General features: G+C 40.7%; 1 protein-coding gene and 1 non-coding gene across 4 annotated transcripts; both read left to right on the plus strand.

The window, feature by feature from the left end:
- Positions 1–12,449: 12,449 nt before the first annotated feature.
- On the plus strand, positions 12,450–12,531 carry trnal-aag. Its single transcript has one exon. It is a non-coding gene; the product is annotated as a tRNA-Leu (tRNA).
- Positions 12,532–13,860: 1,329 nt separating this feature from the next.
- On the plus strand, positions 13,861–23,430 carry naa40 (N-alpha-acetyltransferase 40, NatD catalytic subunit). 3 transcript variants are annotated; one of them, XM_031736775.2, is made up of 8 exons: positions 13,861–14,252; positions 16,124–16,219; positions 17,051–17,103; positions 17,259–17,354; positions 17,673–17,831; positions 17,940–18,023; positions 18,801–18,878; positions 19,978–23,430. In XM_031736775.2, exons 1-8 carry the CDS (start codon positions 14,247–14,249, stop codon positions 20,123–20,125), a joined length of 720 nt encoding a protein of 239 aa, XP_031592635.1. In that variant the 5' UTR covers positions 13,861–14,246; the 3' UTR covers positions 20,126–23,430. The 3 variants fall into 3 exon arrangements, with proteins under 3 accessions (XP_031592635.1, XP_039465362.1, XP_039465363.1); XM_039609428.1 differs by lacking the exon at positions 13,861–14,252 and adding an exon at positions 14,361–14,421; XM_039609429.1 differs by lacking the exon at positions 13,861–14,252 and adding an exon at positions 15,869–15,961.
- Positions 23,431–23,973: the final 543 nt, after the last annotated feature.

Consider the following 23,973-nt stretch of genomic DNA (forward strand, 5'->3'; position numbering starts at 1 on the left):
CTCAAGAGATGCAAGGTGTAGAATCAGATGCGATAGAAAGGATTCTTCCTGCTGAGGTTGGTTGTAGCTGCCGTTGTACTGGAGGACCACTGAATGTTTCTGCACTGTTAGTGCTCGTTTTAGTGCCACGGTGAAATGCGATGAGGCCTCATCGGTTTGCGACAGAAATGGATCAGGGTATGTAAATTCAAGCTGAGTAAACGTTTAAAAGGACAATAACATCACTGGAGTGTCTGCTGCACAGCTCGGCCTGCTGTATATCTGCAATGTCATCGTGTGCACAAGAAATTAGGAACTCTTGCATAATAGATATGCAGCCGTGTCTCAAGGCCGCATCACTTTTACCTTTTTTTTCCCCTGTAAAGCACTCTCTGCTCACAGATCAGGTGTTAATTTCCTGAGGCTCTGTACTCAGCATGTAGTGCTCAAACCCCCACAAGTAGGTTACAGGCCTTAATATAAACTGTAATACAACAAGATGGACTTAAAAAGACACACACAGAAGCACTAACGCTGCGATCCATTATCAGCCATGTTAGGAGCATGACTGCACTCAGCAGATTTAGTGTCAGTATTGACTGATGCAAAACTCCAGTCTGATGCTGGTGGAAGTTAGTCACCAAAGACAGTCAGGATCCCTGCTTTGGGGCATAATTTACTGAAAAACTGCACAAAAACACAACATTCAGTTTTTGAGACACCTTTCTTACGGTCAAAAACGTTGTTAAGGTGAAAAAAATGGACTTAGCCTCCTTGGTTTATCAGCTTAACTCAGAGGTAGTTTATCCAGTACCAGTCACAAACTGTAGCTTAAGGCTAGAAATCTGCAAAAGGGTGCAACTCATCCAAAACCTTAAATTCAGTTGGCCAAAATTTAAAAAAAAATGTAAAAAATAACTCACAAAAAGCGTCATGGCCAGCTTTTGACTCTTACATGGCTCACACAGTTTAATAATATTAGCATATTTAGAGAACAGAATGATCCAGCCACTGTTCATGCACTCTTAGAAGTAGAAGAGCCTCAGGCAATCTCTTAGGTTTCCTCATTTTTTGGGTAATATTGACTTTTTTCAACTAAAAAAACCCCTAAAGTTTACCCAGTAACAGCTGGGATCTGGGATTGGTTGTGTTTTTGAGGTCTGGATTCTTGTTTAATACTGTTAGTATGTCACTTTCTGCTTAACATCTGTTGTTGCTTTATTTGAGTTGGGTTTTTTATTACACTCTTTAGGATTTGACTTCCTGCTTGGGCTTTGTCAGTTTTGTGAGTCACTTCAGCTTTGTAATATTTTTACGTTTTGTTTTCTGCCTTGATTCTATTATTCTATCCTCCCCAGGGTTTCTCTGAGTCATGTTTAGTCTGGGGTTTCTTGTTTGCATCTACTGTCTGTCTAAAGTTTCATGTTTTAGTTTGGTAACATGTTTTCTTTTGTTCTCTGGTTTTGAATTTTATTTCCAGATTGTCAGATTGTCTTGATTAGTTTCAACTTTGTCTCTTTACATCTTATTTCCAAGCCCCAGTGTATCGTCTGTGTGTATTTACAGTCCTGTCCTTCCTCTTAGTCTTTGTCATAGAGCATCGGTGTATCTTCCTAGGTGAATTTTCTCTTTTTCTGGCGTCTTATGAAGATTGTGGGTTTCTTTTGGTTCCTTTTTGGATTTGCTTTTAGACAAATAAAGGTTTGATTTTGAGTCTTTAGTTCATTTCAAACTTTACACCTTAGCTGTCCAGCACATTTTTTACTTAAAAGCTCTAGTACATATTGACAAGTTTACTTCTACTTATTCAGCTTTGTACCCTAAATTGCAGTGTAAAGCAATGAGTCAGTAAGCACTATTGCCAATAAATCTGTTGAATTATTAACTATAACATCACCAAAGCTGATGCAACTCAAATCAAGCACAACAAATTCCTTTGAGTCACAGTAAGCCGGTGATGCCATTTTGGCATCTTTTGTTGAAAAATGGTGGTTGTCATTTTTTTAAAAAAAACAACCTAGGCGTGGTACAAGGGCCTCCAGGGCTCTGAAGAGGTACAGTTAGTGACTGTCAGGGCGCTGGGTCTGTGACCCATGTTTCATGTCTGTGTTTTCCATGTCATATTGTCAAGCTCGTATTGTCACAGTCTTCGTCTCATTATGTTTCCTGTTTTATTTTGACAGTCTCGTGTTTCCATGTTCAGTGTGTTTAGTTTCGTTTCCCTTGTGGCATTATGTTAATTTGTGTCAGCTATGTTCCTCATGTGTTTCCACTTCCCTCATTACCATTCTGTGTACTTAAGTCCTGTCTTCCTTTGTTCAGTGTCAGGTTGTCTGTTGAGTTCTCGTCATGTTTCCAGTTTTTTTTTCATGTTCAGGTTTTTATCATGTTCAAGGTTTTGTTCTTTGTCTCTTGTGTTTAGCATTTAGTTGTACCCAGTTTAGTTCTGGTTAGTTTTGCCTCAGTGTGTATCTGCCTTTTGTTTTGTACCTTTTCCCAGCTACAAATAAACGGCTTGCCTTTTGTTAAATTATAATTTCGTTCCAAGTGTCTGCATTTGGGTCCTCCTCCCTCCACATATGCCAGTGCAAACCTTGACAAGTGATGTTCAGCGGGTCGTCAGTAAGAGTTCTTTAAGGGATGATATAATTGGTAGCCACACCAATCTTAGAAGCAATCTAACACTCTGAGGTCCTAACATTACTGAAAAAATCTTAATTATCAGGGGGTTGATTAAATAACAATACTAATATGCAGTGTTGGGTAAGTTACTTTAAATTAGTAACTTAGTTACTTTACTAGTTACTTCTCTAAAAAAGTAACTCAGTTACTTCAAGTTACTCGTTACTTTCAAAGTAACTAGTTACTAGGGAAAGTAACTTTGGTTTTACTCAGAATTCTCTTGTTAATGTGTTGCTTCCGTAACTGGATACCCAGCAAGATTGCCAGTCTTCTAGCTTGCTTACTTGCCACAAGTGCACTGTGCCACCTACCAATAGAAAGGAAAAAATAATGTGCACATTTCCACGAGAGAAATCCCACACCTGGACCGTCGTTGACCGCCGCCATGATTCTAGCCTGCTTTTTACATCCAACACAAAAACTGCAGTCGTGGTGCTTTTGATTGTACTCAGAACTTGGAAATTCTGCCTTCTGAATAGGAAGATGTAGGTAACACCAGACTGCAGATGAGCTGCATACAGAGCTGGACTGGGACAAAAAAATCGTCCGGGCATTTTGACTAGAGACCGCCCACCATTATGGGAAAAATCATAAAGCCTTTGAATGAAAATAAACACTGTTGTGACAGTGATGTACACTGTTCTGATGGTATATATGTATCAATCTATCAATTGTTTGTTGTAAGACTCAGATAATTATTTTTTTAAAAGCGAGACATTTAAATGAGAATAATAAAGAAAACTATTTCCTTGTCCCCCCCTTTCCCTGTTAATGCCCTACATGGACCCCTGGCAAAAATTTGCTAGACCCGCCCCTGCACAGTTACCAGCTGTCAGCTACGTAGAAAAGGATCCTGGTGTTATTTGTCTCTCAGAAACAGTTCATAACTTCCCTTCAACTCATTCATGTCACCTAAAAGGTAAACCTGTTTCTCCATCACCTGTTCAGCTCTGATGATTCAGTAAGGACATCTCCTGGTTTCATCTTCATGTTTCCCTCTCACCAGATAACCAAACCGATATCATGACCAGCAGCTTTACAGCTGTGGCTCCAACAAACATCAGCTGATACTAGAAATTAATATTAAATAAATTCTAACAACAGCTGATCAAGCTTAAACGTGCTGCTGTTGTTTAACCCGACATCCGCTGGTTTCCTCTTTCTGGCGCAAAGTGGGCGATAAATAAACAAGAGAGAAAAGCCGATCAGCTGATCATTGATCAGTTTCGTGATTGAAGTAGAAACAGGAGAGGGAGGGGGGAGAATGAGAGAAGAAGAGGCAGCTGTGCAGCTTCAGCTTTGTGTCTTTTTCATTGTAGCTGAAGTCCGGGACAAACTGTGTTCCTTTTCACCTCAGTACGAAACGCGTAATATTTTCTCTGAATACCAGACGATTCTGTTTTTTACTGGACGGTTGGCAACTCTAATAATTAACCGTATGAACAAAATAAAGTTCAACATCAGTAACATAGCACCCACCCAGCTGTATAGAAACTCCATCAGCTAGCACGCAGTACGAAAATGTCAGCATAACGAAAATAAACTCCACCTAAACTTGGTTTATATCTGACTCAGATAGACTGCAGGTCATAACTTCTTACCTGAAGTTCAGTTCACCTGACACGCGGACCGGCGGCCGCTTCGGGTCTCTCCTCTTGCCTCCCTTTTCCTTCATCCACCTGCTGGCCTCCACCACTTGCTAATGTTATTGAATCTGTGGAAGCTCCGCGATATCCACCACACGAAGTAACGAGTAACGAGCCTCTCTAAATCCCAGTAACGAGTAACGCGTTCCTGGTTTTGGCATAATAACTAGTTACCGTGCTCGTTACCACAATAATAACGTAGTTACTGTAACGCGTTACTTAATAACGCGTTAGTCCCAACACTGCTAATATGTAATAATCCCTTTTTTTGATAAACAGACATTGTTACCAGAGTTGTGCTCTTATATGAAACTGAGTTTTGACAAGTGGTTATCAAAATTCTGTTTATTAGGTATCCAATCAAATGGCACTTCTTTACATATTAGAGGTGTTGGATCCACATACACTCAGTGGACATTTTATTAGGTACACCTTGCTAGCTCTGGGCTGGATCCTCTTTTGCCTTCAAAGTTGATCCAATAAGGTGCTTGAAACATTCCTGAGATTTTGCTCCATATTGACCTGACGGTATCGCACAGTTGCTGCAGATTTGTCAGCTGTGCATCCATAATGTGAATTTGTCGGTGACTAGTTGCTTGTCATGTTCAAGAAACCAGTTTCAGATAATTTGATTTTTGTGATGCGGTGCGTTTTCCTGCTGGAAGCAGCCATCAGAAGATGATACACTGTGGTAATAGAGGGATAGGCATCTTCAGCAACAATGGCTGTGGTGTTTAAACAATGTTCAGTTTGTACTAAGGGCCCAAAAGTGTGCCAAGAACACATCCCTAACACCATTACACCACCAAAAGTCTGAACTATGATACAAGGCAGGGTGGACCCAGCTTTTCATGTCATTTTGTGCTAAATGTCATTGTTTGAGCAGAAATTGAGACTCATCAGACCAACACTGTTTTTCCTCTATTTTCCAATTTTAGTGTGAATTGTACCCTCACTATCCTGTTCTCAGCTAACAGGATTGACATTAGGTGTGGTTTTCTGCTCCTATAATTGATCTGCTTCAAGGTTCGATGTGTCATGTGTTTAGAGATGCTCTTCTGCATGGCTTGTCTGCAGTGAGTGGCTATTTGAGTTACTGTTGCCTTCCTACCTGCTTGAAGGAGTCTGGCCAGAGAACTGCTGCTCGCTGGATATTTTCTCTTTTTTGGACAGTTCTCTGTAAACTCTACAGTACATAAAACTCTACAGAAATCCCAGCAGACCAGCTCTTTCTGAAATATTCAGATGATCTATCTGACACCAACAACCATGCCACCTTCAAAGTCACTTAAAAGCACCTTTCTTCCCCATCCTTCAGCAGGGCATCTTGACAGTGTCTATATGCCTAAACGCACTGAGGTGCTTCCACGTGACAGCTGATCAGACATTCCCATTAACAATCAATCAATCGGTTGGAGAGTAATAAAAACAAATCTGGTGAGACTAATCTGAAAATAAATAAAACATTAAATATTTCCAGTGAATAGAGATAGACGTGTGATTCTGGAAGCAGAGATCAGATATTTCAGGTCAAATATGGATCCTGTGCAGCATTTTTAACAGTGAGACAGCCACGAAATGGATATCGAGTCTCTCTTTTTCAGTTCTACGCTGCAGAGCTCTCTGTGCTGAAAGAGGCCTCGTTCTCATCCACCATTCTCCTTCGGTCCTTTCCACACTGCATCTGTTGATTCCCTCTCTCATCCTCCTCCCCTCTGCTTCTCTGTGTCTCCCTGCTCCCATCTTTCACCTCTCTCCTCCTCCTCATTCTTTCTCTTATATCTTCATTATTTTAACCCCCCCCCCATTGCTCTTCACCCTTTCAAGTTTGCTCTCATCTGTCCTTGTCTTGATATTCTTGGTTTGTGCCTGTCTATATATCTATCTATGTATGCACAGGGCATTGCTGAGCTTCACAGTTGTGCGCGCGAACGTTTATATCGGTATATGTGTGGGTGGTAGTGGGAGGGGGGAGGCAGCTTGCTTTTTAGTATCCCCTCATATGCTGGTCTCTGTGCATATTTACAGACAAAACAAAAGAAAATGTAGTCGAATAGTTTCTGTTCAGGTCCTGTTTATAATTCTGTGTTTCTGCCGTGGCTATGCATCCAAAAATAAAAGAAGACCGGCTTGTTACAGTGAGTATGGGGCCTCAGTAGGCTTCGTCGCGCCCCCTACTGACACATGAAATAAATAGTTTTTCTACTAACAGCCAAGAGACAGATTCCCTGAAGACAAAAGACTGTGGGCGGGGTTTAGACACTGGGCCATCTGCGCTGGGGAGGTTACTGAGAGAGAGAGAGAGAACCCCCCATACACAGGGCCTTTATTTGCATTATGGAAAAGTGGGTGGGCTTGTGTCGGTGGCCATTTCATATCCCACCAAACCAAGAATTCCCAGAGTCAACAATCCAGTCTAATAATTAACCCTTTTGTTTTGGGCTGGCCTTATTCTAGTCAACGCCAACATGTGGAAAAGTACTGAGGCGGCGACCCTTCAGTCGGATTCAAAACGGGCCCGCACGTCTGATCAATGAGATTAAAATTTATTTGGAAAGGTATTTCATGGTATTCAGAATTACCTCACCACCCTTTACTCACCAGTATGATGTCATAAACTCCAATTACTGATAAACAGAGTCTTTTCGGATTTGAGAGCGTATGCTCCAGATATAGAAGAGCTGATCATAGATGATATGTAACCATAGTTAAAAGCTGAAGACCGAGTACACAATCAGTACCCCAAACTGTTCATATGTACAGGAAACACTGTAGTTAACCTGCAAAAGGTGGAAGCTTGCTCAAAACCTTTTATTCTTGTCTCAAATGAACTTTTCACAATAATAAAAGAGTGTCATCACTGACATCAAATGCCTACTGCACCAGATTATTATTTTTCTGAGGAGAATGTTGCTACTGTGTCCCAAAGTGAAAACTCTACACATGCTGAACTCATGAGGACAAGGTTTGACTTGAGAATTAAGAGGAATTTGTATATGTGTTTGTGATCCAAATAGATTGTTTCCTCTCAGTAGAGAAGTAACAGTCTGTGGAAATCATCACATGCACATTATGTCGTCTGCAGAGCCCCCGGGTGAAAGTCATAAGTATTTAAAACAATGAGTTACAGTTTTTCGTAACAGCTTTTGCACATTTTTTGCTAAAAATTGTTGATGTTCTCAATTCTGTAAACCAGTGTGTTTAAACTGTGAGGAGATGATGTCAGAATCATGCTGGATTTCCTGAGTGAATGTTCTTCTTTATTTGTAAAACACAGGGTTACAGAGTGCTTCACATTGAAGATCAGTATACAGACATAATAATCAACCATACGTTCAGACATTCATGCCAACATACACACGTACATGCACATAGTTGCAAACTATGGGCAAAAATAAAGGGGACAAGATTAATGTTAAGCTAATCTATGAACATGAGTTTAGAGCAGTTGTTTAAATCAAATAGCAGATGATAGGAGAACCAGCATGTCAAGCTGTGACACATTCTTACTCCTGTTCCTTTTTTATTGGCAGACTATTTCTCCTGCGAAATATTTTCTCCTCCATCTTCACAAATTGTTAAAACTCCACTTCAGCGACGCTCACGACCCTGTGGGGTTGGCTCATTCTGAGAATTAGGCTTATTCTAAATGCGATGGCTGACATAATGAAATAACAACAGCACATTTTAGAGAAATGTTATCAGTTTTGCTCACAAAGACATTTATGACCAATATTTAAAAGAAGAATAGAACAGCTACCTCCTCATTCAGAACATACACCAGTTTCTGTGCACTGATTCAACATCAAACTGATCCAATATAAATCAATACATTTAAAGTATAAAATATATGATGGACAGGATCGTGCTCCTGGATACACAAATGTACTCTGTAAATTTAGCATAGAGTTTGTGTAAGCTGCACTCTAATTGTGTTGCTAGAGGATTCATCTGTCAGGATCTTGGATGTCAGCTGCACAATAATACCACCTTTAATTTCTAGGACATCAGTCTTTTAAGTCAAAAGTCTTATTAATGTGGAAAAAACAACACAAATATTGCATTTGCTGGAGAATAATACATCTACTTTGCCCACAAATACATGTAAATTGTAGACAGTACATTAAAGTCACTTGTGTTAATGTCTTAAAACATTTCCAAACAATAACGATGAAAAATCCTCAGTTTGAATGAAACGCCGTGAAGCATTTCTTATGTTTTTGATAACTTTAAACGCAATTTGAGAACGAAGCCAAAGCAACAGTGAAAAACTGCAACAAGCAGGAACCTGCATATAAATATTTTACCAGGGCTACCGTCTGCCCATGGATGAGGAGCCAGGATGCGTGGCGGTGAGAGGCATCAGAATATAGGAAGATGCAGACAAGTGCCGCATACATAGCAGTCCCTCCCTGATATTTTTCAAGGGAGGTAACTGAGAGTGTGTGGTTACGTGGAGCGACAGGCTGCGACTCTGAGTACTGGGTATTTAACACCTAGTGGGGTTGTCACCTTGAAGTTGGTCCCGAGAGTCGTTGACCCACCCTCTGTCATCATGCGAGTCGTTACAGTTCACAGGAGCCAAAGTGTGATAATGTGTGACCCTTAACAAATCACATGACGACAGTGTGGGTTTACAACTCTCAGGACCACCTCCAAGCAGCCGTGTCTTCTCAGACAAATATCTGTAGCTTGGTACAGCAGATATTTACTACCAAGCAGAAGACTTATAGAAATGTAAGTCTTCTACTTTTGACCACTCTGTTCACACGGTGATAAAGAAACTTCTCCTTTGATATACAGTGGAAATAAAATATGCAATAGTGTATTACAACAACAAAATAACTGTAAAATCTGTCACTCCATTCAGCTACTGACAGTCAGTCCTCATATAATTCCCCCCCTGCAGTAAAAGCAGTGAAGAATCTATAGTCTTGCTTCCTCTTTACCTGAGCAGCTCCTCCATGTTCATTCAGATTTTGAATACTAGATGGACTCTTCACCTTAGTGGTTTAAATGTTTGCCTACCAAGTGAAAGCTCTCTGGTTTGATCCTGGGAGGAAACACAAATCCCTTTGAGGGATCTATCAGGAAGCACATCTGCTGTAAAAACCCTGCCAAGCCAAATATGCAGAGCTACCTGCTGTGGTGACCTCTTGTGACGAAGGAGGAGGCAGCTGAAAGTAGCTTCTCGTGTCACATGCAATTTCATTTAAATATACATATTATACAGGCAGTAACTGTTCAAACGATTGACAATTGTGCCTAATTATTTGCCTGAATGTGCTGAAACATGTGTAGACACTAGGAAAGAAGGAGAAATGCTCATAAGTAAAAAGTATACCCTAACAAGGATAAATGATGAGGCAGTATAGGAAATATAAACTCTTATGGCAACCTTTACTGGCTTGGCTTCCATTTACAGCAGACCGATCTAGTGCGAACAATCCAATTGTTGGATGAGGCATTAAAAAGAAGTCACTGTGGTCTAGAGCTGGATATTCATTTGTTGGGTGATAAAGAAACCACAAAAAACAGGAAAATCAAGGTCAGACCACCGGCTGTTATTAGGAAAAACAGCAGGGCCGTCCTAAGGAGACAAAATGTTACCACAAGTTTAACCATCCTGCGATATTTACATGAGCTGGAAACTAATTTAAATCTTTACAGATTTATGCAAATCAAAGTGTTTTCTTAAAACAACATGCAAAATCCTTCAAAGGGTTGTGTTGTAAAAGCCAGTGATTCTGAAATAAATAAATAAAGTAAAGCCCTGAATTTTGACAGAAGTGGCCCAGGTGGAGGTATCAAGCATCACAAGCAAATATCAAATTTAAATATATTCTCTCTATTTGACCTTTGACCCATACTGTGACCTTAAATTTGTCCTTCCCAGTAGCAGAAAACGTGTAATACGTGTAATACTTCAGAGTAAAGTTGCATGATTTTTTAAAAACATATTAAGTGACGTGACTCCCAGAGCGCGCACCAGTGACATGCAAATCAAACCTTTTTCACTGTTGGTGCCCCACATTGTTAAATGATGAACTAAGTTTGGTTGTGGAGATCCACAGAGAGACATGCAGCCAACTGAAGAAACCAACATGTCATGTTACATGTCATAACATTATCCCACCTACACACAACATGCTGGTCTGGCCTGGCAGGCTGGAGCCCAGATAAATTTACCGTTAACAGACAGTTTGGGTGAACTGAACTTGAACAACGCTGCTTTGTTTTCTGGTGTAGTTTTGGCTCTACGTGGAACTGTTTTTTTTGTTTTTTGTTTTTTTTAATGTTACAACGTATAGAAGCGTGAAATGTAAAATTTCAACATCATGGGAAACAGCCAATCATTCATTTAAATTGTTATATTTGGATTCAGCAAAGTCAATAAGAAATGTCACATCTCATCAGTGTTATTGTTTAATGCAAATAGTTGGTTTTGATAAACAGTTAAAGGTTTTTAAATTTCAACCTTTTTCACATTAGTTATAATGTTTTGCTGCGCGTATGAGCTGATTGGGGAAATGCATCTTGTTTTACAAACACTGTAAAAAATGAGAGTAATTGAGGAAAACTTTAATTTCTAGCTTCAGTAGAATGAAATAAGAGCTGTAGTATGAACTAGCTAATTTCCCAAACCTCCACCTCCACCTATTGGTCACTGTGGCAAACTCCTTCTCCAGACATGTCAGATTTGCCCGGGGCAGCAAAGGGTTCCAAGCTGTGGCAGTTATCTTTCACTCGCATGACTAACTATGAGCTATAGATGCACAGCTGAGAAAACTGGAGTATTTAGTTTGTATTCTAATAAAATCTTAGCAAAATAGCAGAAAAGAGACTGAAATATTCTACTGGAAATTCCAACCAATAATTATCCAACTATACCTTGAAATCACTTTTTTAAAATTATTTTCCATGTAAATTACTAAATTATTTAACTATTATTACTATTAGTAATAATGATGATGTAAAGTATTGTGATGTAAGTGCTAGCGAAATAGTGAATTTATATTGTGAGAAAGAAATATTTAGAAAAAAATAAAATTATATCTATATATATATATATATATATATATATATATATATATATATATATATATATATATATATATATAAATATATGTATACACAAACAACTGAGAGACTAAGTGGTTGGGCTAGTGTACAGGAACATCTGGGCCATCTGGATTAGAAGCCTCTAACTCCTGGTGGGAGACAATGCTGATGGGGGTAAGGTCCTGTGGGACTTGAACCAGACTGACAACCAGACGTATTGGTGTCTGAGAAGGAGAAGCAGACCGCAGTGGTGATAAATGTGGCAATCCCAGCGGACAGCAACATCAGGAAGAAGCGGCACAAGAAGAGACGTACCAGGGGCTGAAGGAACAGCTGGAGCAGATGTGGAAAGTGAAGTCCAAAGTGGTCCAAGTGGTAACATTAGCATTAGATGCTGTAACACCCTAAACTGGAAGAGTGACTTCAGCAGGGAAATGTGCCATAATTTTACTAAACCTCCATTGCTTTGCATGAAAACACAGACAAAGCATAGGAAAATGAACAAGCTCCCGTGTGAAATGTGGATGGTTTGTTTTCACTCTGAGAAAACCTGTTCAGAACACAGTCGATGCATTATAAAAAAAGAAATGTTCGGCTATAGGGTCTTATTTGAAAATACAATACTTACATGCGTTTTCTGTCATATATGCAGCTGTTTAACACATGCGCGTTTGAGTGACGTCATGTAGAGGTGCTCCACGGTGAACAATGGAGGCTTCACAATCACTTTTATTTTACAGGTTTGTATTATTTTGACTCAGATAACCAGAACTGGAAAAAAAATCTATTTAATGAGTTACCAGATTACTGTAGCTGCCGCACATGTTACTCCCAGCCTGTCTGTGTTGCTCTTATTTATGAGCCTTTCACGTTTTAAGCATTATTCTGTCATAGAAGGAGTAGCCGTAAAGGTCAGAGGTCATCCTCCTGGTTCTGAAAGTGCCGCGTGCTTCCTGACCTGTGCTTTCTGGCGCTCTGTCGTCACAAACAAGGAAACCATGTTCGCGCTAACGCAGCGGTGCGTTCAGGTACTGTCAGAAAAGTGACCTACAGCTCATTCAGGAAAGCTACATCGCACGTGGTAGCGTGGCCGAGCGGTCTAAGGCGCTGGATTAAGGCTCCAGTCTCTTCGGGGGCGTGGGTTCGAATCCCACCGCTGCCAGACATTTTTCAGGTACAAATAAAAAGCTGCAGTCAACACACACAGGATATACTTTAAACACGTGGTCTTTACGCAACGTTTGTGAGCAGAACAACAGCAAAATTAGGTGTGACAGTTGAGTTGATAGTGAAATCTGTATAATTTCAATAATTCAAGGATACTTGACTCCTTTTAAAATGATGTAGAATAGTAATGGAAAAAAACAGGGGTGTCAGCTTTTAATGAATTTAAAGTTTTACTACACCAACACAATGTAAAGGGATTTGCATAATGACTACTTTTATTTTTGTTATTATTATTATTTCACATCATCCCACACTGGCAGCTGCAGCTACTCATCTACATTAACTGGAATCACTGAACAGTGAGTTTTTGCTGTTAGTCTCTTTTACAGGATTTAGTGGAATTATCTGTAAAATAATTAGGCTTGTTATGAGCTATAGATGGTTCAAGGAAGGTGTGCTTCAGTTTTGGTGAGTAAATTCTAGCATTTTTTTGTCAATTGGCAGTAATACACACATGGTATAAATGTGTGTTACTCACTGGTTTCTGAATTCTTGCTGTGAAACATTGAGTTGATTGTTTCCACTGTGGCCATGTTGGTTGCCGAAATCCAGATGTGACAAGTAGGTGCAGGTTTGTGAAACACTCACTGGCTGATGACTTGTGATTGACAAGTTAGCAAATGATTGTGTAGATTTATACAGATCTATTTTGAAAGATAGATTGACTAAAAGCCAAAATAGGCTTCATTTTTTAATTCAGTATAGCTCCAAATGAGTAACTGAGATCATAAATCAAGCATCAACGTGCTTTCAGGGGTCAAGACACAACTATTTTCCTTTAGACCTGAAGTATTTTTGCAACACAGCTGTCGCCATCTGGTGGCCTTCAGATGGAATGCAGGCTCAAGACACTTCCACAGTGGCTGATTTTCCAAGCGACACCTGTGTTTTTTTTTCTGTTTTCTCTACAGTCTATAGTTTACGCTTTTCTCCAGTGCCACTTTTCATGTAGTAAATGTATGTGAGGATACTGCACATGATGTTTAGGTTCTGTATTTATTGTTTGCTTAAAAAATGTATACACTTAAAGTCATGTATACATCCAAGTCTAAATAAACATGCAGCAGAGCCTCCTGATGACCATATTAATAAATATTACAACTAAGAATAAAAAAAGCTTTTATTGAATTTAAATTTGTAAACAAACAGTGTAGTTTAAATTCGTTTTCCATTTTATATTTTTATTTAAGTTAACTTTTTTAGGTTTTAGTTTTGTTTTAAACCACTATAATAGTCTTCGTAAGAATAGTAAATCTATTTGGGGGCTAAGGGTGTCAGAAGTCCGAGGTGAGGTGGAACACGTGAACGCAGCATAGCTGGACGCGGCGGAGAGGAGGAAAGAAAAGGGCAACGAAGCAGCCCGGATAATTCACCCTCGCAGTCTTGGCGCCAATCCGACTTCAGAGGGAAATTAAACAGCTCGGTTTTCACTCACGTTGGAATCAAATTCGCAGCCGGTCGCTGCTTCTTTCAAAGCCGTCGGTCGTCTGTTGTAGCCAGCCAGCTAGCTTTGTTAGCACACTATCCATCATTGTCATATTCATCTGGCCCCCTTCTTTCTGCCTGTAGTCACGATACTAATAACTCAGCAAAGCACCGGGACAATAGAGGTGTGTTTCTCCAGGGGGATCGAGCAGATACGGCAGCAAAATGGGGGTGAGTTGCATGTGTTTTTCCCAAAAAATATATATATATCTGAAGCGAGGTGGCACAAAGAACGGTTTTTAGCTCGTCAGGGGCTGATTAAGCATAGGAGATGAAAGAAAGAAGGAAGGCAGGAGGGAGGGAAAGCGAGAAAGACCATGGTGGATGGATGTGGCTGAAGGTGCTGGTTTGGCTGTTAGCAGTCTAGCTGCCTCAACATAAATCCAGTAATATAGCATTGTAGCGTTAGCTCGAGCACACACATGGCTTTTTATGGCATTTTCAGCTGGGTTACTGCATTGTCCTTGGCGCTGCGCACACTTAACTTGTCATGTGTATTGTGACATTGTTAGCCCGCTAGCCTTGTTAGCTTTCGAGGAATGCCATTACAGCAAATGGCGAGTGCGTTGCTAACCATTAATGCTAGTCACCTGTGTGTGTGCGCGTGTGTGTGTGTACATTTTCCCAAACAGGCCAGGATGTGGGGTCTTTTCCCCACCTGGCCTTGGCTAATTCACACGTTGGAAGTTGATAATATGAGTTACCTGTCTGCACCAGCCACCAGCCAGGCCTGCACACACTCTTAAGCTGTAAAGCTGAGTTTATTAACTTTAGCCAGTCTTGACTTTGTCCTTCTCTTTGGCTCCAGATAAACCAATCCACGTGTTCCCCCTTCCCCAGCTCAGTGTGCAGCCTCCCTGTGCTTGGTACAGAGTTAATGCTTGGAGCTAAAGTTGGCATTCCTTTTCATAATTGCTCAGCCCTGGAATGAAGGAATTCAGTTAATGCCTAGTTGTTTCTCCAGTGAAGCACCACGACCAACTCTAATAACTCATGGAGTCTTCCAACCAGGGCAATACACTAAAACTACTTGTGATTGTTTGACTCAACCAGACAAATGAGTATCTAAATGGCATGGAGCCACACAAAAAAAATCACTACATCAGGTTCAGAGGATGGGTATAGGAACCGTTAAAGTGTCTAATCTCTCTGTTGCACAGCATAAACACTATCAGGGTCATTTGTGTGAGTTATGGCTGCACCATCAATGCAGATGCTTTGGACATCAAACCAGGAGCAGGCTTAATGAGAGTTGGTATCAGAGAAATTTCCCACAGGGAGCAGCACAGGCTATAGAAATACTATACTGCTGTAATGGCTTTAGAATGAAAGCATTTCAGAGAGACAATAATCACGTTATTAAGAGTAATAAGCTCTGCTTTTTCATTGTTTTCCAGGCCTTGATGTATTTGTGGAGCTTCGATCTTCCCGGATGTGCTCATGCGTAGTGTCTGAGGGTCGATCTGTTCTCTGATTAATTTGCCACGTCGCTTCGTGGTTGTAATTAAAACGTGCACATCAGCACACGTCATTATTAAACAGAAATTCAAAGACCTGCTAATACTCAGATGAGTGGGAAAGACCGCACTCTACGCTTGATTGATTTTGTGTGTGTGTGTGTGTGTGTTGGCGAAAAAGAACAGTGGTATCCTCTGGCTACTACCTGCTTCTGTGTTTGTGCGCTCTGCTGCCACCAGGTTTCATCGTGATTTCTTGTGACCTGACAGGCTGTAGCTGCTCTGCCAGAATGCTGTATTACCCTGTCATTTCGTCAGCACAGGTTACACTCTTTGACAAGAGAAGATCGATTCAGCTGTAAAGAAGTGGTGAAAAATGGCTGGCACTGATCACGCGAGGCAGAGAAGGGAATAAATTAATTGGTAAAAAAGGCAAAGGGTTATAGCACCTCTTTGTCTGTAGTGATCTCAGGATTTTGCATTTTTTTGTGTTTCTGTGTCAGGGTGTAAAATGTCATTCTGATCCATCTGTAATTCACCAAATGTCCCCTGCTTTTTTCCTCTCCATTCATTTCCTGTCTTCAGAGGAAGTCCAACAGAGCAAAGGAGAAGAAAGCGAGACGTCTGGAGGAGAGGGCAGCTATGGACGCCGTGTGCGCCAAAGTAGACGCAGCCAATAAGGTACCTCAGTTGTTGATATGAGTGAAAAAGAGAAATCTTCTGCTACGGCTTTGCACTGATGTTAAAAATAAACGCGCGGTTTGATTTTTGTCTCTCTTGCACGCTGTTCCATTGTGAGCTTAAGGCACAAAAAAAAAGCTCGGGGATGCCCTCCTTACCCCGATTACAGCCTTAATTGATATGGGCATGACAGGAAAAGGCAAATACCGCACCATGTGTGCCTTTATGCATAATTAATCTGCATCATTAAATCCCCCACCCGTCTATTCGAATGCACGGCTCCTGCAGCTTGGAGGTTGGCTAGAGCGTTAGCAAACTGGAGGAAAACAGAGCTCGCACAACAGCGAGTACTACTGAGCTGCAGCAGCTTCCTCATTGGGATCATGATGGGCCTGGCTGGGTTGATTACTTTTGTGTCACTTTGTTTCAAAATGAGTTGCCCCCACTGTGGTGGATGTTTTAACAGCAAAGGAATGCAAGAAAATCTAAAGTGACGCCGGGACCATAGTTTCAAATGAATAAATGAGCAATTTAACCTGATCTTGAGGGTCCGTCTTTGGCCATCATACTTAAATCCTCTGAGCCTGAGTGTCTGTGCTTTTGGCCCAGTGTGCCATAATCTGTCCAAGGATGAGAGTAGTCTTGATCTTCACAGTAACAAGGAGAAACTGACCTTTTGTGTCATCGTGAATGACTAATGGACGTGTAGCCTGTCCTGCCCTTATTTGGCTTTTCAGGTCATTGAGCGTAAAGGCTGCTTAAAGGACATGACTGAATGGAGAACAGTGCTGCTAGTTTAGCGTTTTCTCATTTTGCCCTCTCTTCTCACAGCTCGAAGACCCCCTGGCCGCCTTCCCAGCCTTCAAAAAATACGACAGAAATGGGTACGCACTGCTTTGTACACCCACAGAGGATTTATTCAGTATCCCGTTCCATGAAATTCATTCTTGTTTTGTGTTTTCCGCATGGAGGGGAACAGCCGGTTTTCCCGGAGACACAGACTCATAAACTCACGCGTTGACTTGTCCTCCCATTCCAGGCTGAACCTGCAGATAGAGTGCAAGAGAGTGACCGCGCTTAACCCGTTGTCTGTGGAGTGGGCTTTCGAACTCACAAGAGCCAACATGCAGACGCTGTAAGAAGTCTGTTCTCGCCTCCTCTCAGAGTTCGAAGTAGTTCAGGAACAGAGTGACCTATCTTTTTCAGAGCAGAGTGCAGATAGGCCAGAAATTCTTTTTGTGACATGAGATAAGGGCACATGGCAAGATGTGGATCTGAGGCCATGAATTAAACACACACAGAGTAGAAAAAGAAGGTACAGATTGAGTCACTGTATTTAATGTTGTCTCATATTCAGTTTTAAACGGTATTTGTCCAGTTTAGAAAAATCTGAGAGCAAAGAATTCCAATTATTGTGCCATGCTCGAGTTCGTCTGCTGTATTTCTGTTGCAGGTACGAGCAGAGTGAGTGGGGATGGAAGGAGAGGGAAAAGAGGGAGGAGATGAATGACGAGAGGGCTTGGTACCTGCTGGCCCGCGACGCCGACTCCTCCCCCGTGGCCTTCTCCCACTTCCGGTTCGACATAGAGTGCGGGGAGGAGGTTTTATATTGGTGAGGTACCCAGCCGTGTGTTTGTGGATTTCAGAAAAGATTTCAAACATAATTTCTGTTATTCTAAGTTTTATTTTTTAAATTTGCGCCTCTTTCTTCGCTCTGCAGCTATGAGGTGCAGTTAGAGAGCCGAGTGCGGAGGAAAGGGCTTGGCAAGTTTCTCATCCAGATACTCCAGCTCATCGCTAACAGGTAAAAAAAAAAGAAAAGAAAAAAGTTGCTACTTCTTTAGGTATTCTTTAAAAGAAGAAAATACTTGTAGCATGTTTGTTACACATGCAAACATAACTTTAATTTCTAAACAACAAAAAGAAATCTCCAAACAAGATCACATCCACAGTGATAGACTGTAAATAAAAGATGAAAGTGGAGCATATGCAGAAGTGCATTAAACCTGCATTTTTGTTAATGGCCAACAGAGGGCAGTGACTCTGACTGTCAAGGTCAGGATTCCCCCTGATAGCCAAGAGGTTTGCTGGAGATGGAGTGTTGAATTTGATCCCAGCCAGAGACACAAATCTCATCTGAGTTTGCATCAGGAATGGCATTCGCTGTAAAACTCCAGTACAACAAGTGTAGGCGGAGCCATCCCTCATGACAAGGGAGCAGCTGAAAGTAGCTTTTAGGGAGTTATTTGCACTTTATCGGTCAGAAGCTGTTAAATAACTTATGAATTTCAGACGAAGTTTAGAGAGAACGCCTTTTTCAGATTGTCAGTTTTGTATTTAGCAGTGAAATGAACAAAAATCTGCCGTGGATCCAAATTTTGGTGACTGTTAAGTTAGTTACAGGTGACCTACACTGAATACAAACACAACTGGATGATGTCACACTGTATTCATAGCACATTTATCATAACAAACAAATGCTAAAACATGGGCTACATCCATCTTTTATATACAGTCTATGGTCACGCCTTCAGGTCACGTTACACTAAAGACAAGTGTTTCTTTTTTGTCCTCTGTCCAGTACACAGATGAAGAAGGTGATGTTGACAGTTTTTAAACAGAACAAGGGGGCGTACCAGTTCTTCAGAGAAGCTTTACAGTGAGTATGCCGGCTCTTTAATGCGTAGGAAATATGGAGGGCTTAACTGTAATGAGACAAACGTTCAGCCTTTAAACATGTAGTCTGGAGTTTAATATAAGGTTATAATACAATATATGGACTATATATTATATTATTATGGACTATGATATAAGGTTAGTTGTCTGTGAAGCTTCTTAGTCATCCAGGTCATCGTAGTCTGTAATGACCCCAAGAGGGTCATGGACCTCCTATTGATCCTCTACCTACTCACACGAGCCAAGGTGTGAAAACAGGTTTCACAATGGGTTCACCCGAAACCTTGGCTGATTGTGACCCGCACCCTGACCCTCTTGGGGACACTCCCATAGGGTTTATAATCTGGGACTCCAATTGCTCTGAAGAAGCTTCTCGAAAGAGGTGAAACGTCTTCAAGAAACCTAAAGAAGTCCAGATGTTTTTCTTTCCAAGCTCCTTAGAATATAACGTGGTTCACAGCTCAGTATGTATGGCTCCACAGGTGTTGTGGGTTAGTCTCTTTCTCATGAAGTTGCTGTCTTAGATCAGAAATGAGTGGGCAAAGCTGGCAGTTCACAAAAATTTATTTCTGGACATAATCCAGGAATTTTAACTCTGAAAATTTAATACAAATTATTATTATTTTATTACAAATCATAAAGAAATGTGGAGCTTCTCTGGCTTTTATTCAATGTCGTAACTCTGGAACAGAAGCAAAGATTGCAACCGGATTTCCCTTTTAGTTCCACACTGAACTGGTGACTTTCATTTTTAGTGGTCCTTATCTCATGATACCACAATCAGTTTTGTTATGATCACTGCGCTGCAAACACGAGGACGGTTGAGGGTTATTATTGGGATAATGGAGACATCACGGCGCTGCCTTATTGAATTATCGTTTGCTTTCTCTTTCGTGTGAGACTGGCGGGTCTTACAGTTATGGCGTCTTAATGTGATCACAATCATTAGTGCATTAACTCTCCAGGAAGTTCCCACTTATAAAGGTCACATACAGGCAGGAAACACTCGCACCTTGTTCGTCTGAAACCAGACCTCCTTCGGTCTCCCATTAACGAAGCTCACCGTCTCCCCTCACCTCCAGGTTTGAGATCGATGAGACCTCACCGAGCATGTCCGGTTGCTGCGGCGACGACTGTTCTTACGAGATCCTGAGCAGGCGGACCAAGCACGGCGAGGCCTCGGCGGGACACACCCACGGGGGCGGACACTGCGGGGGCTGCTGCCACTGATCGGCTTCGGTTACGCCACGCGATTGGTTAAAAGCCAGCAACTTTAACCGGCTGCGTGTGAAAGCTTCAGCTGCCTGCTAGTCCACGAGTGGTTTTGAATTATGGAGGCCGGCAGGTGGGAAAACCCACCTGCGCATTAAAAGCTGGCATCCCGATGCAGCGTGCAGTGTGAGCTTTCGCACACAGCCTTTTCTTTGTTTTTGTTTTGTTTGTTTGATTTGTTTTCCAGCCCCTCGGCTCATTGTCCAAGTCATCTCTTCCCATTCTCTTATCGCTGTTATTACCAGAACTAGTTTCCAGTCAAGAAAAAGCTGACGGTCTCCATCACGGAGACCGATCCCATCCCATGCAGCTCTCATCATCTCTCTGTGTTGCTATACTGTATTGGATCTGCTTCGTAAACTGTGGATCGAGACCTAAAATAGACTCTTGGCCTCGAGCTGTATTAGAGAAACTCCCCACCTCTGCTCTCTCAAGTGTAAAACGGGGTTAGTTGAGTCTTGAAATCACAACTAAAACCATCCAAAATAAGCAGATAAAAATAACTCAGAGTTGGTCAGTTTCTGCAGTCCAGCTCGGGGTTCCTCTGGGGACTTTGCACTGAGACGACTTGCTTGTTTCACTGCACCGGGGTCCTCGGATCGGGCTTCATGTGAAAGCCCGAGTTTAGGTCCTGGTTAAACCAGCACGAGAAGCGCCGTTGCACTGTAATATTATCTGTTCTGACTCTAGTTTTAAGTTATTCTGTAACAGAGGCACTGCAGCTAGCAGCAGCTGGCACGTGATACTACTGTTACATGATTACAATACACCATCGGCATCACCCGCCTCCTCGATTCAGGTAAATGTATCGATGTCTCCCTCGCTTTTAATGCTTACAGCTTATCAGATGAGATTTCCAAGATTGCCTTTTTCTTTCGAGTCTCTCAGTAAAATACGTTTAAAAAAAAAAAAAAATGTTTTCTCAACATCATCAGTTGCTGTAAATCTGCATCCGACTAAGTAAATATTCCCAGTGTGTCCCCACCTGTGTCATAGCGCCTCATCAGAGATGCATGCTGTAACTGAATGCTTTTTCAGCTTCACTGAAGATATGTTTAGTTGTGAAAATTCATCATTTGACCTTTTGGCCTCTTTTTTTATTTAGTTGTTTTTTTTTTTCTTCCCTATGATGCAGATGAGTTTTTCCTGCTTCTTGATCTGCACCCACAGCTGCCACACAGTTCTCATTTTTACTGAGCTTTCGGATTTTTGCAGTACACCCGTTTCCCTCTTTGCTTTTAGTTTCTGACGACAAATCTGACGCTACTAGGCCTGTTTAGAAACAACTAAGTCCATCCTCCATTGCACTTCTTGCATATCTTGTGGATTTAAGGTGGAATAGCATCAACAGAGATCACCGTTTGATCATATAGCTGCTTGAAAACGACACGTGAATGGATGCAGATGAGGGTAACGGCAGCGCAGTTGAGGGAGCTTTTTTTTTTTTTTTTTGGCTTTTTAAATTGTTTTAGTTCTTCCACAGTCTTAACTTGTTTTCCTGGGCCCCTCCTGTAAAATTTGGTGTTTTTGGGGGTGGGGGCGGGTGGAGTAAATCTACAGTAGTCTTAAATTAGGATTACGGACTAATGGCTTCTAAAATTTAGGTCCACTGTGAGAAACTGCATCTAAAATTCTCATGTTGGTCTAGAGTAATCTTAATGCCACTTTAACCACAATGAATCCCCGCCTGTTCACAAACCCTTTGTGTCTTTGGATTAAATTGCTGTGTTTTTGTTTTTTGTTTTTTTTAAATTGATTTAGAATTGAGATTGACTGCATTGACTGGGGTTCTGTTATGCACATTTCCAGCTCCATGTATCTATTTTTTTTTCCCTGGCTTTGCATGATTTAGTTAAAAATAATCCTTATTTATCCTATCCTGGTGCAGTTTATTTTATCCACTGTCTGAAATGAGCTGTTACAGCTCCTGTCCCTTTAAGACAGCTGTCCTCTCATTGGCTGCCCCTGACAAACTGATGGTTTCAATTGTCATCTATATTAAGGCTCGCCTTGACATCACACAAAGCCAGGAGTAGATAAGCATGTCTGAAACTGTGCTTCTGTGTGAGTTTTTGGTTCACAGGGAGGACTTGTACATATGCTGAATCCACCACTGTAACAGCACACCAATGACAGACAATAATGGAAATAATAATGAAAAGCCTGCTACAAGTATGTGAAGTTAGAGGCTGTTATGTGAAGTAGACAGACATTTGGTATAAATACTTGGTACTAAAATAATCTGGTACCAAAAAAAGGGTTTGAGGAGAAAAATCTTTTGGGATCCTGGGATGAAAGCTTTGGTTGTTTCCTGCTAAAAGTACATTCAGCACCTGGAGACATGGTAGTTTTTCTTGCTTGGTTGAACTCTGAGGAACAGAAACAACTAAACATGCTTCAGTTTGCGGGGACTAGACTATCTGATTGAATAGTACAGTAAATTGTTTTTGTACTTCATATGTTACAATTTCAAACAAAGAAAAAAAGAGGATGTTGTACATAGGGGTAGGAGATCGATGGACTGACAGTCTCTCTCTCAGGTTAATCAAACATAATCAAACCTCATCTGTTGTACTTAACAGCCACGCTGTCAGTCAGTCAGCCGCTGGCTGGATTGGATTGACCCACGGCTCAGAGTCTTGTTGCCATCCTGTTTAAAGAAACAACCGGAAAGTAGTCCTGGTATTCAGGAGGAGATTTTTGTTTCGTTTTATTCTATTCTTTGAAAATGTGAAGTTGCATGAAAGTAAATATAACAAAGTTTGAACAGAGACTGGATCTGCACTCGGTGGTCATATTCAATCCAGGCATGTGGGCAGAGTTAAAACAAATAATCATAAAAAATTTAAAAAGGCTCACGGGGAATAAAAAAATCTTATGTGAAAATGTAATTTTTGGAAATGAGCCTGAATTTAATTTACTTTGAAGTCAGTGAGGACTTCATTTTTATTTTTTTTTTAATGGTTCCAGATACAAAAAATTCCAGATACTGCTCTTGGTCTTTTCTCAACTTGTATATAAATATATATAAATATATAAGCTGTTGTGGATCCATCTTCATTTCTTGGCCTTTTACAGGAGAAACACTTTTTTAAACATGATGTTAATAAAAGACAAAAAAAGAAAAACCTCGGTGTTTGAGAGTGAGTGTTCCAGTCCTGTCCGTAAATGACAATGAAAGGGAAAACTAAGTCATTCTGCCTTGTCAGTGTTTTATGTTACAAATAATGTTACGAATAAAGGAAAGTTGTTTGACTTTTCAAGAAATGCCTCCTTTTCTTTTTCTTTTTTTTTTTTTTAAACATAAGTGAATTTCCATCAGGAAAAGATGATATGTATCGAAAGGTTTAATATATTTTATTTATTATTCTTTTTATAGGTAATTATTCATTATTATGTGCCAGGAAACCGGATTTTCAGATTTTCATTATGCTGTTGTTACACATGTAGCTGCGTCAAAATGTGTTAGGGTTGCTGATTTGCCTGTATAGACCAGTCACTGATGCTTAACATATAGGTGTGGTGTATATTGCCAACATATAGAATGCACTGTGTAATGATTTAAAACAATATGTCACATTTGACCTCTGCCCTCGCCTCCAAAGTCAGGATAAACTAAAGGTCAAAAAAATAATTATGTTATTTAGTTTATTCCTATTACTGTTTTTACTGACAACATACAGGTACATAGGGAATTTTATATATTGGGATTCAAAATATTTAAATTATAATTTGCATTCAAATACGATGTCACATTTGACCTCTGACCTCGCTGTTCTATCTTTCTTTCAAGTTGACCCTAAAAT

The sequence above is a fragment of the Oreochromis aureus genome, linkage group 3 (genome assembly GCF_013358895.1).
Source record: "Oreochromis aureus strain Israel breed Guangdong linkage group 3, ZZ_aureus, whole genome shotgun sequence".
NCBI lineage: Eukaryota > Metazoa > Chordata > Actinopteri > Cichliformes > Cichlidae > Oreochromis > Oreochromis aureus.

What these genes read in the sequence shown, in the direction of transcription:
- naa40 (XM_039609428.1), top strand. An exon ending in AAAAAATACGACAGAAATGG is followed by an intron (nt 17,104 to 17,258) that starts GTACGCACTGCT and finishes CTCCCATTCCAG; the next exon opens with GCTGAACCTGCAGATAGAGT. An exon ending in AGAGCCAACATGCAGACGCT is followed by an intron (nt 17,355 to 17,672) that starts GTAAGAAGTCTG and finishes TTTCTGTTGCAG; the next exon opens with GTACGAGCAGAGTGAGTGGG.